The following is a 14,444-nucleotide window of genomic DNA, read 5'->3' on the forward strand; positions in this document are numbered from 1 at the left end:
GTTAGGCATATGTAATCACAATCAGAGGTACAGAACTCGGACTAAAAATTCAAGTTGACCAGTGTATTTATAAAATTTCGCTGGACTAGATTTGATCCATTGCTACTGGTTGAAAATGTACTACCTCAGCTTGAACTATATCTATATTGTAACGTGACTATTGTAATTACTTATAATTACCTACAATAAAACTAGCGGTTCGTATTTATATACGACTTTATTATTTATTTATACAAGTTTACTTTACAAACTTTAGCTTAAGACTAAACTGTATTTACAAATATGCTCGTATTTATACCCAGTTGTTATTCTGGAACAATCGACGCCCATCTCTAGCTATCAGCGTGTTCCGCCTACGGATCGTACGTTCGAGAAGTCCCTCCTCCTTTCCGCCGAGGCCTAGATCATTCGATGACGTCATTCTCGAGGTGTTTACTGTTATACGGCGGTGGTCCAAGATTTCTCTTTTGTTACACTGCTCCCCTCTTAAGATCTGAGCGTCCCGATCAGCAACTCTAGATGAAGGCCCAGGATGGCGGAATCTACACGACTCTCCATCTCTGCATACACCCTTCAAGAAGAAATAGCAGTCTACTGTCTTTGAAGGGTATGACATCTTCGGGTTCATGCAACACACAGTAATTCGTACGCCAGTTTCTCTGAAGATCACTTCAAGCATGCTTCTCACAATCTTCCAATCCAGACTTTCTACTGCATGGCCTATTTTTGGTATAGCCAAATCTTTGATGTCATAATTACACACGATTTTCTTCAAATTAGTTAGAGCACGCCATATGTTCTCGTAGCTTGGCGTGTCCGTATAAGACTTCCTGGTCACTATATACAGCAAAGATCGAGGACCATCTTCCAATCGCAATACTCTTCCAATTTTAGGTTGTTGATTCCTTAACTCGTCCAGGCGGCCGAACTTTCTATTGAATACGGACGAGATTCCTTTAGTCATCTCGAGGTCTTGGGCAACACAGTGGGCTAGAGAGACGTTTTCTGGAACACCAAACAGATCTTGCTGAACTTCTGTGGTCACGCCGAATCTAGCACTCTTTCTTTCTGCGTAATTTGACATAAATTCCTTAAAACTTGGCTGTGGTGCATCTTTCATCTCCTGTTGGAGGACTCGGGCTTCCTCTGTTTCATTTGAGCCAGCATATGGTGCGAGACGATTTATGTGAATAACTTTTGGTTTACCGTTTGGCAACTTCTTAATTCTGTATATTACGTCATTTATTTTCTTCTTAACTTCATACGGACCTTCCCATTGTCTTTGTAGTTTAGGACACAAGCCGCGACGACGTTGTGGATTATAAAGCCAGACAAGATCACCTATTTCGAAGCTTTCAATCTTGCATCGAGAATCATATTGATCTTTCAATCTGTCACTGGCTATCTGGATGTGTTGTCGGGCAAGTTCATGAATGTTGTTCATTCGTAACTTCAGGCGGTCGACGTATTCTTCACCTGCAACATGTTCCTCAGAAGGTCCGCAACCAAACTCTAGGTCGCAGGGCAACCGAACTTCACGACCCAACATCAGGCAGGTTGGTGTTTGACCTGTAGTTTCATTTACGGCCGAGCGGTAGGCCATCAGGAATAAATGAATGTGTTGGTCCCAATCTCGCTGATTTTCAGATACAACTTTGGACAAGTGTTTACCCATCGTTCGGTTCATCCTCTCGACCATCCCATCTGATTGAGGATGCAGGGGTGTTGTTCTGGTCTTATTGACACCAATCAATTTACAAACGTTTTGGAAAAGAGCTGACTCAAAGTTTCGCCCTTGGTCGGAGTGGATCTCCAAGGGAACACCAAATCGGCTGAAGAATTCTTTAACAAGTACCTCTGCAACGGTAGCAGCTTCTTGATTTGGTAATGCATAGGCCTCGGTCCATTTCGTAAAATAATCCATGGCTACCAGGATGTATTTATTTCCAGCATCAGTTTCTGGAAATGGACCTGCAATGTCGATTGCTACTCTTTCCATAGGACTGCCAACATTGTACTGTCTCATGGGTGCTCTCTTTTTACCAACTGGACCATTACCGGATGCACACAGTTCACATTTCTGGCACCATCTTCTTACATCATCTTTACAGTTCACCCAATAGAACCGTTCTCGAACCTTTTGCAGAGTCTTCGTAATACCAAAGTGTCCACCTGATGTACCGTCATGCAACTGACGCAATACTTCTGACACTTTACTTTTAGGTACAATCAACTGAAGCTTAGATTCTGTACCATCATCGTTCTCAAAGGTTCTGTACAGAAGATCATCTTTTAGTATCAGGCAATTCCATTGGCTCCAGTAGGCCTTGACTTCCGGACTACATGCACTAATGTTTTGCCAACTAGGTCTCTCACCTCGACGCATCCAATCCAATACTCTTTTTATACATGGATCGTCTTCTTGGGCTTCTTGTAACTGTTGTGGCTGCCATTGCTCATTAACGACGGTAGTTCGTCTCACAGGGCAAAGCTGTTCATCTACTTTAAGCCGGTGATTACAACTTTCACTGCATGGCCGTATCGAGGAAGCATCTGTATTTGAACCAACTCTTCCAGCCCTCTTCATGCGTCTCTTCGGCATCGTGTCACGAATCACCCTCCGTACCATTTCCACCAAACGTTCATCTTTTCTCTTATCGCCTTTTTCCACGGTTATTACTCGATTGTTTCGTGAAGCTTGGCTAGCTGCTTCGTGTTCCAAGGCAATAGCAAGTGCTTCATCTAAAACTTTCGGTCTTGCTAGTCGTAAAGCTTTCTGTAGTTCATTATCTTTCAGCCCATTGACGAAGGTATCTACTGCAATTTCTTCTAAAACGCTGTCTGGCACCTCTGGATAAGCCAACCGCACCACACGAGCCACATCTGCTTCAAATTCTCGCAGATTCTCACTTGCTCGTTGACTTCTACTTCGCAGTTGTGCTTTGTATACTTGTTGTAGATGGGCATCTCCATAGCGTTTTTCTAGACGAGTGAACAAGGTCTGGTAACAATTTTCTTGACCCTTAGGAATTGATCTTAATATATCTGCAGCATCACCTCGCAAAGCAGCAGTCAAGGAAACAGCCTTTTCCTGTTCGGTCCAATGATTGGCGGTCGCAATAGCTTCAAATTGTCTAAGATATATGGACCAAGAGGACTTTCCATCGAATGGTGGTAATTTGAATCTCATATTATGCGACGTTTCGTCTCTCGGTAGTTCATCTTTGACTACAGGATCTAACGCTGCTGCATTAACTGATGGTTGTACTTTTGTATCGGTTATCATGCTCTCTAGTTGTTTGATCTTTTCTTCTACGGTCTCTACACTTTTCTGCATCTTATCGAATGTTCTAGAAACTTCTTCAAATTTCTCGTCATTCTGTCTACAAACGTCTTTAATTACTTGAGAAACACTTTCAAATTTCTCGTCGCTTTTTCTAGAAGTTTCATCGATCTTTTGAGAAACACTTTCAAATTTCTCGTTGTTCTGTCTACTAACTTCTTCAAGTTTCTCGTTATTCTGTCTACTAACTTCTTTAATTACTTGAGAAGTCTCGTCAAATTTTTTAGCAACGTTTTCGAATTTCTCGTCGCTTTTTCTAGAAGTTTCATCGATCGTTTCAGAAACAGTTTTTAATTTCGATAAGATTGCTTGTTCTGCTGACTGGAAGTGGAACGTCTTTGGGTCTTCTCCGTTCTTCGTGAGGACATCCTCGAGTCGTGCTTGTAGGACTATCTTGAGCCCACTGCTGTCCAGATCCCGTTCCTCTAGCTGTTCACGGAGCTGTTTTACTGTAAGTTCTTGTAGCATCATCTTTGGTCGGCACACACGTACTTTCCAAAATGTCTTTTAACAGTCTTTCCGAATACCGAACAATCAACGCACTTTAACTATTCCCGACGAATAAAGTCCAAAAGTCTTTCCGAATACCGAACAATTAACGCACTCCGGTTATTCCCGACGAATAAAGTTCAAAAGTCTTTTAAAGTCTCTCTGTAATTCACTTATTTATATCGCACTAAGTTAACCGAACACCGACACCAACTGTAACGTGACTATTGTAATTACTTATAATTACAATAAAACTAGCGGTTCGTATTTATATACGACTTTATTATTTATTTATACAAGTTTACTTTACAAACTTTAGCTTAAGACTAAACTGTATTTACAAATATGCTCGTATTTATACCCAGTTGTTATTCTGGAACAATCGACGCCCATCTCTAGCTATCAGCGTGTTCCGCCTACGGATCGTACGTTCGAGAAGTCCCTCCTCCTTTCCGCCGAGGCCTAGATCATTCGATGACGTCATTCTCGAGGTGTTTACTGTTATACGGCGGTGGTCCAAGATTTCTCTTTTGTTACACTTGGCGCCTACGGATCGTACGTTCGAGAAGTCCCTCCTCCTTTCCGCCGAGGCCTAGATCATTCGATGACGTCATTCTCGAGGTGTTTACTGTTATACGGCGGTGGTCCAAGATTTCTCTTTTGTTACAATATCAAAAGCATTTTCATTTGCCAGTATACCAATGCTTTCTATGAACTACTGCACTATTATGTAAAAATAAACAATCTGTTATTATCCTTTGAACAAAAGGTAACTTGCATTTTATTACATAGGCGTAACCAGGATGATCCTAAGGGGGGGGGTTACAACTACTGGAAGGTCTCTGAGGGCTATGGTGTTAAGCGTATAGAGCTCAAAGTACATCCCAATGGGGGGGTTACAACCCCCAAAACCCCGCCTGGTTACGCCTATGTTTTATTACACATATTAAAATGGAAAATTTTCTCTTCAAAATATCAAATGTTCTTTCTATAACAATATCAACTATCTCCTAATAGTCTAGGCGCCCGAGGGGTCACCGTGTCCTTTTCAATTCTGATGGACAAACACAACGGTTTCTTATGGATTTTTGGCTGCTGATTACGAATTTAGAGGGTGGATTTCGATCCGAGTGGTCAAAAAATTGTTATAAACAATTTAATTGTTTATAAATTGTTTTTAATATAATTGTTAAATTCAATAATTAGAACTTAAGATATTGTAAAATTAGTGCACAATGCAAATTGCAAAATAAGTATTTTTCGAAGCTTTATCGATCGTAACTCGGCTTCTACACACGTAAATGAGCTATGGAAGGTCTCGTTTTAAAGCTTAATTAATAGGCTTTCAAACAAAGTTTGCTAAATTACTTTATCTTCATTTGTTTTAAAGTTATACCCGTTTAAAGTTATAATTTTCTAAAAAAAATTATACATTAATTTGTTTATAAGGGTTTCAAGCAAATTTGAGCTATAAACATTTATACTTTAATTAACAATGATATAAGAACTCAAAAGGAACAATTTGAGCTTACGAAAATGTTCGTATGTTTATTTTTGGCCAAGATATCGATATTTTAATGGCGCGCTATGAGGCACAAGATCGGCTTACAGTAAGTAAGTAAGTATTCTTCGACGCTTTATCGATCGTAACTCGGCTTCTACGCAAGCAAATGAACCAATATGTGATATGCATTACCCATATAAAAATGGATCGAGTTCTTTTGCAGCATCATCATTGCATATAAAACGAGCATTTATAATATGGTGGCATACACACAATTGACGGGCCTTGATGATGCTTCAAAAGAAGTAGATCCACTTTATATGGATATCATATAGAGAGTTAGACTCTGAAGTCGCAAAAAGTTTTAGATTTACTGCCTACAAGAACAGACTTGTAAACATGTAACATAAAAATTTCTCTAAGAACTTATGCAGATGTAAAAAAGCTGAGATTCCCTGTGTATCTCTATGCAGATGTATGAAAAAAAAATGTTAGTAAAAATAGTATTAATAAATAATATCAAATTATTTTTTAGTTATACTTCTGAAATATTAGTTTTTAATGTTTTTTTTCGCATTTAGTACAAAAAATAGAAGACAGAGTAAATAGAATGAAAGGTGATACGAAGTACAATATGATGATTTTATTATAAGAATTATATGATAAAATCTTATTAGGATCTTCAAAAATGAAAAATGAAGATAACGTATGTATACATAGAAATTATAATTTGCGTCGAGAAAATAGCGCCTGAACCTTTACGCGGTGAGCCGATCTTGCGCCTCATAGCGCACCATTTAAATATCGATATCTTAGCCAAAAATAACTTACGAACATTTTCATAAGCTCAAATTGTTCCTTGTGAGTTCTTCTATCATTATTGTTAATTAAAGTATAAATGTTTATAGGTCAAATTTGCTTGAAACCCTTGTAAACAAATTAATGTACAATTTTTTTAAGAAAATTATAACTTCAAATGAAGATAAAGTAATTTAACAAACTTTGTTTGGAAGCCTATTAATTAGGCTTTAAAATAAGATCTTCTAAAGCTCGTTTGCATGCGTAGAAGCCGAGTTACGATCGATAAAGCTTCGAAAAATACTTATTTTTTTAATTTGCAATTTGCATTGTGCACTAATTTTACAATATGTTGAGTCCTAATAGGTGGATTTAAGTTTAGTAAACGATTTTTTCTTCGTTTTTTATTAAGGAACAAATTTTATTTGAAACATTTTTTTATCTCTTTTAGTCTATGATCCAGAGCCTTATAAACAATTAAATTGTTAATAACAATTTTTCGACCACTAGGATCGAAATCCACCCCCGAAATTCGTAGTCAGCAGCCAAAAATACATAAGAAACCGTTGAGTTTGTCCATCAGCATTGAAAAGGACACGGTGAACTCTATTTGGCGCCTAGACTATAATAATACCTTGTCCATAAATTTAATTTCAATAAATGATTATTATGGTATTCTTTAAATAACAAAATAATTAAATTAAACGTTTTATTTTTTGCAATGATCTTACTTTAATTTTTTTTCTATTATCTAGGATCTTATTAACAGGTGGGATGAAAAGTTCGTAGGCTGACACATAGATGGCACTACTGGTATTAAATTTATATTCTTTTTATTCAGCCCTAACCTTCAAAAGATGCGTGTATAAATGTGACAGCTGTCGAACTATTAGTTGCAACTTGTGTTAGTTTTAAAAAAATTGATAAAAATTTTGTGTCTTAATAAATCATTGCTTTTTGGCGAAAAAAAAAACTGTTAAAGCCAAAGCTTGGCTTGATAAACATATTATTCGGACTATGCATCAGGAAAATCAACCGTTAAGAAAGGGTTTGCTAAGTTTAAACGAGGCGAAATGAGCACCGATGATGATGCACGCAGTGGACGTCCCAAAGAGGCTGTTACCGACGGAAATATAAAAAAAGTCCACAAAATAATTTTGGTTGACCGTAAAGTGAAGTTGTTCGAGATAGCTGAGACTCTAAAGATATCAAAGAAAAGTGTTGGATATATTGTGCATGAATATTTGGGTATGCGCTAGCTCTGTGCAAAGTGGGTGCCGCGAGAGCTCACAATCGATAAAAAAAAAACAACGAATTGATGATTCTGAGAAGTTTGAGTTATTCTATCGTAATAAAACCAAATTTTTGCATCGATATATTACAATGAATGAAACATGGCTCCATCATTCCACACCGGAGTCCAATCGACAGTCTGCCGAGTGGACTGCACGTGATGAACCGACTCCAAAGCGTGGAAAGACGCAACAGTCGGCAGGCAAGGTTATGGCATCAGTATTTTGGAATGTGCATGGTATAATATTCAACGACTATCTTGAAAAGGGAAAAACCGTTAACAGCAACAATTACCTTACGTTATTGGAGCATTTAAAGGACGAAATCGCGAAAAAACGGTCCCATTTGAAGAAAAATAAAGTGCTATTTCATCACGACAACGCACCGTGTCACAAATCAATGAAAATACGGCAAAATATCATAAATTGGGCTTCGAGTTGCTTCCGCAGCCACCGTATTCACCAGATATAACTCTCAGCAGCTACCACCTGTTCGCTGAGCTCAAGAGAATGCTCGCTGGAAAAAATTTAGCACCAATGAAAAGGTAATCGCCGAAACTGAGCTTATTTTAAGACTAAAGACAAATGACAAACTATATGACCGTATAATCGTTGTATCGTTCTCGAAGGTAACTATTATAATGAATAATAAAATCAACTTTTATATAAAAAAAAATTCGTTCTATATTATCCTACGAATTTTTCAGCCCACCGATTATGGGTAACAAATAGAATATTATAGGTTCTTTTATATTGTACAAAAATATTTAATGTCATTGACAACCCAAAAAATATCTATCTGCATCAAAAGCGAGCGGTCATCTGGCCATCTGAACGGTAACACACAAAACCAATGATCTCAGAGCGCAAGCTGACGCTCGTTTACAACAGTCGGGTGCTGATGCAGCGTTCAACGCACGTCTCATTAAAACGCGCGTTAGCATGTTAGCATTGTTTAGTGCAAATTTCACATTCAAAGTGTTTTTCACCAGTATGCACTGTCATATGTGCATTTAAATTATTCTTTGTTGAAAATTGTTTGGTGCAAATTTCACATTCAAATAGGTTTTCACCAGCATGCAATTTCATATGTATTGCTAAATAATACTTTGTTAAAAACTGTTTGGTGCAAATTGCGCATTCAACTGGTTTTTGACCAGTATGCACTCTCATATGTGTATTCAAAACTTGTTTCATCGAAAACTGCTTATCGCAAATTTCACATTCAAATGTTTTTTCACCAGTATGATTTCTCATATGTATTAAAAAATAACTTTTTGTTGAAAACTGTTTGGTGCAAATTTCACATTCAAATAGCTATTCACCTATATGCAATTTCATATGTTTTGTTAAATAATACTTTGTTAAAAACTGTTCAGAGCAAATTTTGCATGTAACTGGTTTTTGACCAGTGTGTACGCTCATATGCGTATTTAAAACTTGTTTCGTTGAAAACTGTTTGGTGCAAATTTCACATTCAACTGATTTTTCGCCAGTATGCACTCTCATATGTGATTTTAAAAGTGGTTTCGTTGAAAACTGTTTTGTGCAAATTTCACATCCAAATGGTTTTTCACCAGGATGCACTGTCATATGTGCTTTTAAATTACTCTTTGTTGAAAATTGCTTGGTGCAAATTTCACATTCAAACGGTTCTTCACCAGTATGCAATTTCATATGTAATGTTAAATAATACTTTGTTAAAAACTGTTCAGAGCAAATTTCGCATGAAACTGGTTTTTGACCAGTATGCACACCCATATGTGTATTTAAAACTTGTCTCGTTGAGAACATTTTGGTGCAAATTTCACATTTAAATGGGCTTTCACCAGTATGCACTCTCATATGCGATTTTACAAATGGTTTCGTTGAAAACTGTTTGGAGCAAATTTCACATTCAAATGGTTTTTCATCAGTATGCACTCTCATATGTGATTTTAAAATTGGTTTCGTTGAAAACTGTTTGGTGCAAATTTCACATTCAAATGGTTTTTCACCAGTATGTACACTCATATGTGATTTTAAAATTGATTTCGTTGAAAACTGTTTGGTGCAAATTTCACATTCAAATGGTTTTTCACCAGTATGCACTCTCAAATGCGATTTTAAAATTTGATTCGATGAAAACTGTTTGGTGCAAATTTCACATTGAAATGGTTTTTCACCAATATGCACTCTCATATGCGATTTTAAAAGTGGTTTCGTTGAAAACTGTTTGGTGCAAATTTCACATTCAAATGGTTTTTCACCATTATGGACACTCATATGCGATTTTAAAAGTGGTTTCGTTGAAAACTGTTTAGTGCAACTTTCACACTTAAATGGTTTTTCACCGGGATGCACTGTCATATGTGCTTTTAAATTACCCTTTGATGAAAATTGTTTGGCGCAAGTTTGACATTCAAATGGTTTTTCACCCGTATGCCTTCTCATATGCGATTTTAAAAGCGGTTTCGTTGAAAACTGTTTGGTGCAAATTTCACATTCAAATGATTTTTCACCAGTATGCACTGTCATATGCGATTTTAAAACTTGTTTCGTTGAAAACTGTTTGGTGCAAATTTCACATTTAAATGGTTTTTCACCAGTATGCACTCTCATATGCGATTTTAAAAATGGTTTCGTTGAAAACTGTTTGGTGCACATTTCACATCCAAATGGTTTTTCACCAGTATGCACTCTGATATGCGATTTTAAAAGTGGTTTCGTTGAAAACTGTTTCGTGCAAATTTCACATTCAAATGATTTTTCACCAGGATGCACTGTCATATGCGATTGCAAAGTGTGTTTTGTTGAAAACTGTTTGGCGCAAATTTTACATTTAAATAGTTTTTCCCCAGTATGCACTCTCATATGCAATTGTAAAACTTGTTTCGTTGACAATTGTTTGGAGCAAATTTCACATTCAAATGGTTTTTTAACAGTGTGTATCCTCATATGCAGTTTTAAACGAGAATTGCTTGAAAATGGTTTCTTGCAAAGGAGGCATATAAAACGTTGTCCTCCAGTGTTCATATTGGTATTGGAAAACACATATTGGTTCAAATTACTGTCACTTCTATCATCCTTTGTTGAGAGACTACTGGCATCAGTTTTCATATCTTTACAACAGAGACCTAAAATTATAAACCTCTATTAAATCAATAAAATGCAACTAAATTATAAGTACATAATGTATAATTTTAGTAGTCAAACTAGACTGGATTAAAAAAATATGTTTGTGTAGATCGTACAAATTGTAACAATAAAAAATTAGCTATTCATGTTTTATACACCGTTCCAATGCATTAACGCACTAAATATCATTTTTAGAAAAGTATTACCAATTTAAATAAACTGTAATCGCTGTGTGCACGTACTTAGAGGGGATACGAGAAACGATCGTGCGCGAATAGCGGAGAAATCTTGCAACTTTCTTAAATTATTCATTGTCAATTGAAATTGTCAAATTGACGTATATTTCATATCTACTGTCAGTGAATAAGAAAAATTATATGTTGGTCCACAATATTGATATGGTATGCAATTATTATATAAAAGTAAAATTAATTAATCGTATATTGCTTGTAGTAGTGCATTTTATAATTAATTTTATTTACTACATACAATTGTTTACCTTTTAATAACGACCTTAATATTACTTTTTCTTCTTTTAATTTTTTTAGCTATGGCCTTGACAATTGTCCAGTAACCAGGACCTATATGATTGGCCAATATAATTAAAAGTGCGAAAAATGTTGCCGAGCTATGAAACCAGGTGTCGCTTTTCCGAACTTGCACGGTCCCAATAGTATTTTATTTCGTTTTGAAAGACCTCTATTAGTCCGTTCTTTAACGGTAAAATATTGCAAAACCTCTAAATTTTAAAGAACCGCTTGAATTGACATGAAATTTGGCATACACATAGCTAACAAGTCAAAGAAAAAAAAGTGATATTGTGCCGATATGTGCTTTTGCCTTGGGGGTGGTTTTCACCCCCTCTTGGGGGTGAAAAAATATTCGTCCAAAGAAAGTCAGGAAATGGATAAACTGGCTAATTTTAAGTAACTTTTGTTCTATAGAGTTTTTTCACTAAGTCAATACTTTTGGAATTATTTGGCAGTGAATATGTTCATTTTTTCAACTATATAACCACGCTTTTAGACGGTTTTTCGCAAATAACTCAAATAGTAAGTATTTTGTCGAAAAAACATTCTTAGCAAAAATATAGCCTGTAAAATTTTTTTAAAAATGGTGTATATATCACATCTCTACACCTAGTAGAAGCAGAGTTATAGCTAATGAAAATAGGTTCATATTCGTCAAATTTCAAATGGAATACTTTAAGGTGAAATAACCAAAAATGAAGCACATTTCGGGGAAAACTCATTACAACTTATTTAAAGTGTTTAAAAAAAGCTTCATTTTTGTTTTATAAAAAAAATTTCTAGTATCAAAATTAAACAAGTTACGCTCAAAATAAAGTTAGTCCCTTTTGGTTTTGGTAAAAAAATCGAGAAAATCTCCCCCTAATTAGTATCTTAAATTAACCTAATCGTTACGACTTCACAAGTTTCTTGACTCGTGTATATATTGTTTATATGATCTATAAGTTTCATCGGTTCAAAGTCCTTATTATTGAAAGGGCTGTAGTTAAAAGGGGTTAAACGAGTCACTGATCACGAAAGTATGCAAATTTAGAAACATCAAATCTTAATCAATTTTTGTCTCAACAGAAAAACAAAAAAATACATGATATTCAGAAAAGCAAATCTGACTTTTTTTGTTTTTCGAGATTTTTGGTATCTCTAACAATTTTTAAGTTATTTTGAAAAAAAAGCATATTTTTCAAAATTTAAATTTTTAAAAATTTTACTTTGAAACCAAATTTTTTCAAAAATAAGCACTTTGAATCGATGAAACTTACAGATCATATAAACACAACATAAGTAAAATAATTTGTGGAGCAGTAACGATTAATTTCATTTAAGTTGCTAATTAGGGGGTGGTCTTCCCGATTTTTTTTGTAAAAAAAAAGGGATCAACTTTATTTTGAGCGAAACTTGCTTAAATTTAATGCTAGAAACTTTTTGTAAAAACAGAAATAAAGCTTTTTTTTAAACCTTTAAAAAAGTTATAATGGGTTTTCCCCAAAAAGTGCTTAATTTTTTGGATATTTCACGTCGAAATATTCTATTTTAAATTTGGTGAATATTAATCTATTTTTCATTGGCTATAACTCTGGTTCTACGAGATCCAGAGACCTAACGCGTACACCATTTTTTTACTTTTTTATAGGCTATATTTTTGCTAAGAACGTTTTTTCGACAAAATACTTATTTTTTGAGTTATTTGCGAAAAACCGTCTAAAAATGTGGTTATTTTGTTGAAAAATGAACATATTCACTCGCAAATAACTCGAAAAGTGTTGACTTGGCGAAAAAGCTCTATAGAACAAAAGTTACTTAAAATTAGTCAGTTTATCCATTTCCGGACTTATTTTGGACATATATTTTTTCACCCCCAAAAGGGGGTGAAATTCAACCCCAGGGCAAAAGCACACATCGGCACAATATCACTTTTTTCTTTGACATGTAAGCTATACGTACGCCAAATTTCATGTCAAACCAAGCGGTTCTTTAAAATTTAGAGCAAAAACCGTGAAAGAGTGGACTATATGTAATATTTTTTAACGGGAAAAGATAAAAGAATGGTACTGGCAATTTTTTGCTGTTCAATAATAAACTTTACCAGTGATTTTTTTTCAGTTCTCTTAAGGGAAGGGTATGGTTTAAAATCAACATTTTAAGCACATTTTTGTGATTCTTTTTAAAACCATGTTACTATTTTATTTTTAAACTAAATAAGCATATTAAGTACAATTCAAAGAATATCAAAAAAAAAGTTCAAGGAAAAATATTGAAAAATATGCTAACGGCGGCAAATTTTTAGACACCTCAAAAAAATGGATTTTGAAGTGGACATCACAACTCGTCACTGAATCATGTGAAATAAAAAATTTAAACAGATTTCATTAGCGAGTTTTTTTTAATTTTAAAGATTTTTGAGTCCTTGGTATCACTCGGAATTCAAAAAAGTGAAATTATTTGTAACAAAAGCACGAAAATCAACATATTTATTATTGTTAAACAAAAAATAAGCATAAAACCAAATATATCTCGACAGCGCTACCTCATTAAATGCTCAAAGAAAATCTACGAATTTCAGGTAGATCGGCCGAGTAACCTTTAAAAGAGAAGTTTTGAGAAAAACGCGTTTGAAGTTTGGACAACTTTTATTTTCAATTTCTTTTTGTCTGTCAAATCGTAAGGAGGTGCACACCGGAATGTTTTTTGAATCACGGAGTAGTCTACAAAAGGGAAGGGTAAGCGCGAAACCCCCCTCTTGGGGGTAAAAAAATCTTCGTCCAAAGTAAGTACGGAAATGGATAAACGGACTAATTTTAAGTAACTTTGGTTCTATAAAAAAGTCAATACTTTTCGAGTTATTTGCCAGTGAATATGTTCCTTTTTTCAACAAAATAACCACGCTTATAGACAGTTTTTCGCAAATAACTCAAATAGTAAGTATTTTGTCGAAAAAACATTCTTAGCAAAAATATAGCCTGTAAAAAATTTAAAAAAATGGTGTATATATAACGTCTCTATACCCAGTAGAAGCAGAGTTATAGCTAATTAAAAATAGGTTCATATTCGTCAAATTCCAAATGGAATACTTTAACGTAAAATAACCAAAAATGAAGCACATTTTGGGGAAAACTCATTACAACTTATTTAAAGTGTTTAAAAAAAGCTTCATTTTTGTTTCATAAAAAAATTTCTAGCATCAAAATTAAACAAGTTACGCTCAAAATAAAGTTAGTCCCTTTTTTTTGGTAAAAAAATCGGGAAAATCACCCCCTAATTAGTATCTCAAATGAACTTAATCGTTACGACTTCACAAGTTTCTTGACTCGTGTATGTATTGTTTATATGATCTGTAAATTTCATCGGTATAAAGTCCTTATTTTTGAAAGGGC

The 14,444-nt window shown here is 34.9% G+C and overlaps 1 protein-coding gene across 1 annotated transcript in view; it reads right to left on the reverse strand.

The window, feature by feature from the left end:
- Positions 1-6,829: 6,829 nt before the first annotated feature.
- LOC126892619 (gastrula zinc finger protein XlCGF57.1-like) overlaps positions 6,830-14,444 on the reverse strand; it is a 32,709-nt gene continuing 25,094 nt past the window's right edge. Inside the window, exon 2 of the mRNA XM_050662213.1 lies at positions 6,830-10,542. Coding sequence (XP_050518170.1) covers positions 8,744-10,542 — 1,799 coding nt within the window. The 3' untranslated portion in view covers positions 6,830-8,743. The remainder of the gene's footprint in view (positions 10,543-14,444) is intronic.

This window comes from Diabrotica virgifera, chromosome 9 (assembly GCF_917563875.1).
Source record: "Diabrotica virgifera virgifera chromosome 9, PGI_DIABVI_V3a".
Lineage (NCBI taxonomy): Eukaryota > Metazoa > Arthropoda > Insecta > Coleoptera > Chrysomelidae > Diabrotica > Diabrotica virgifera.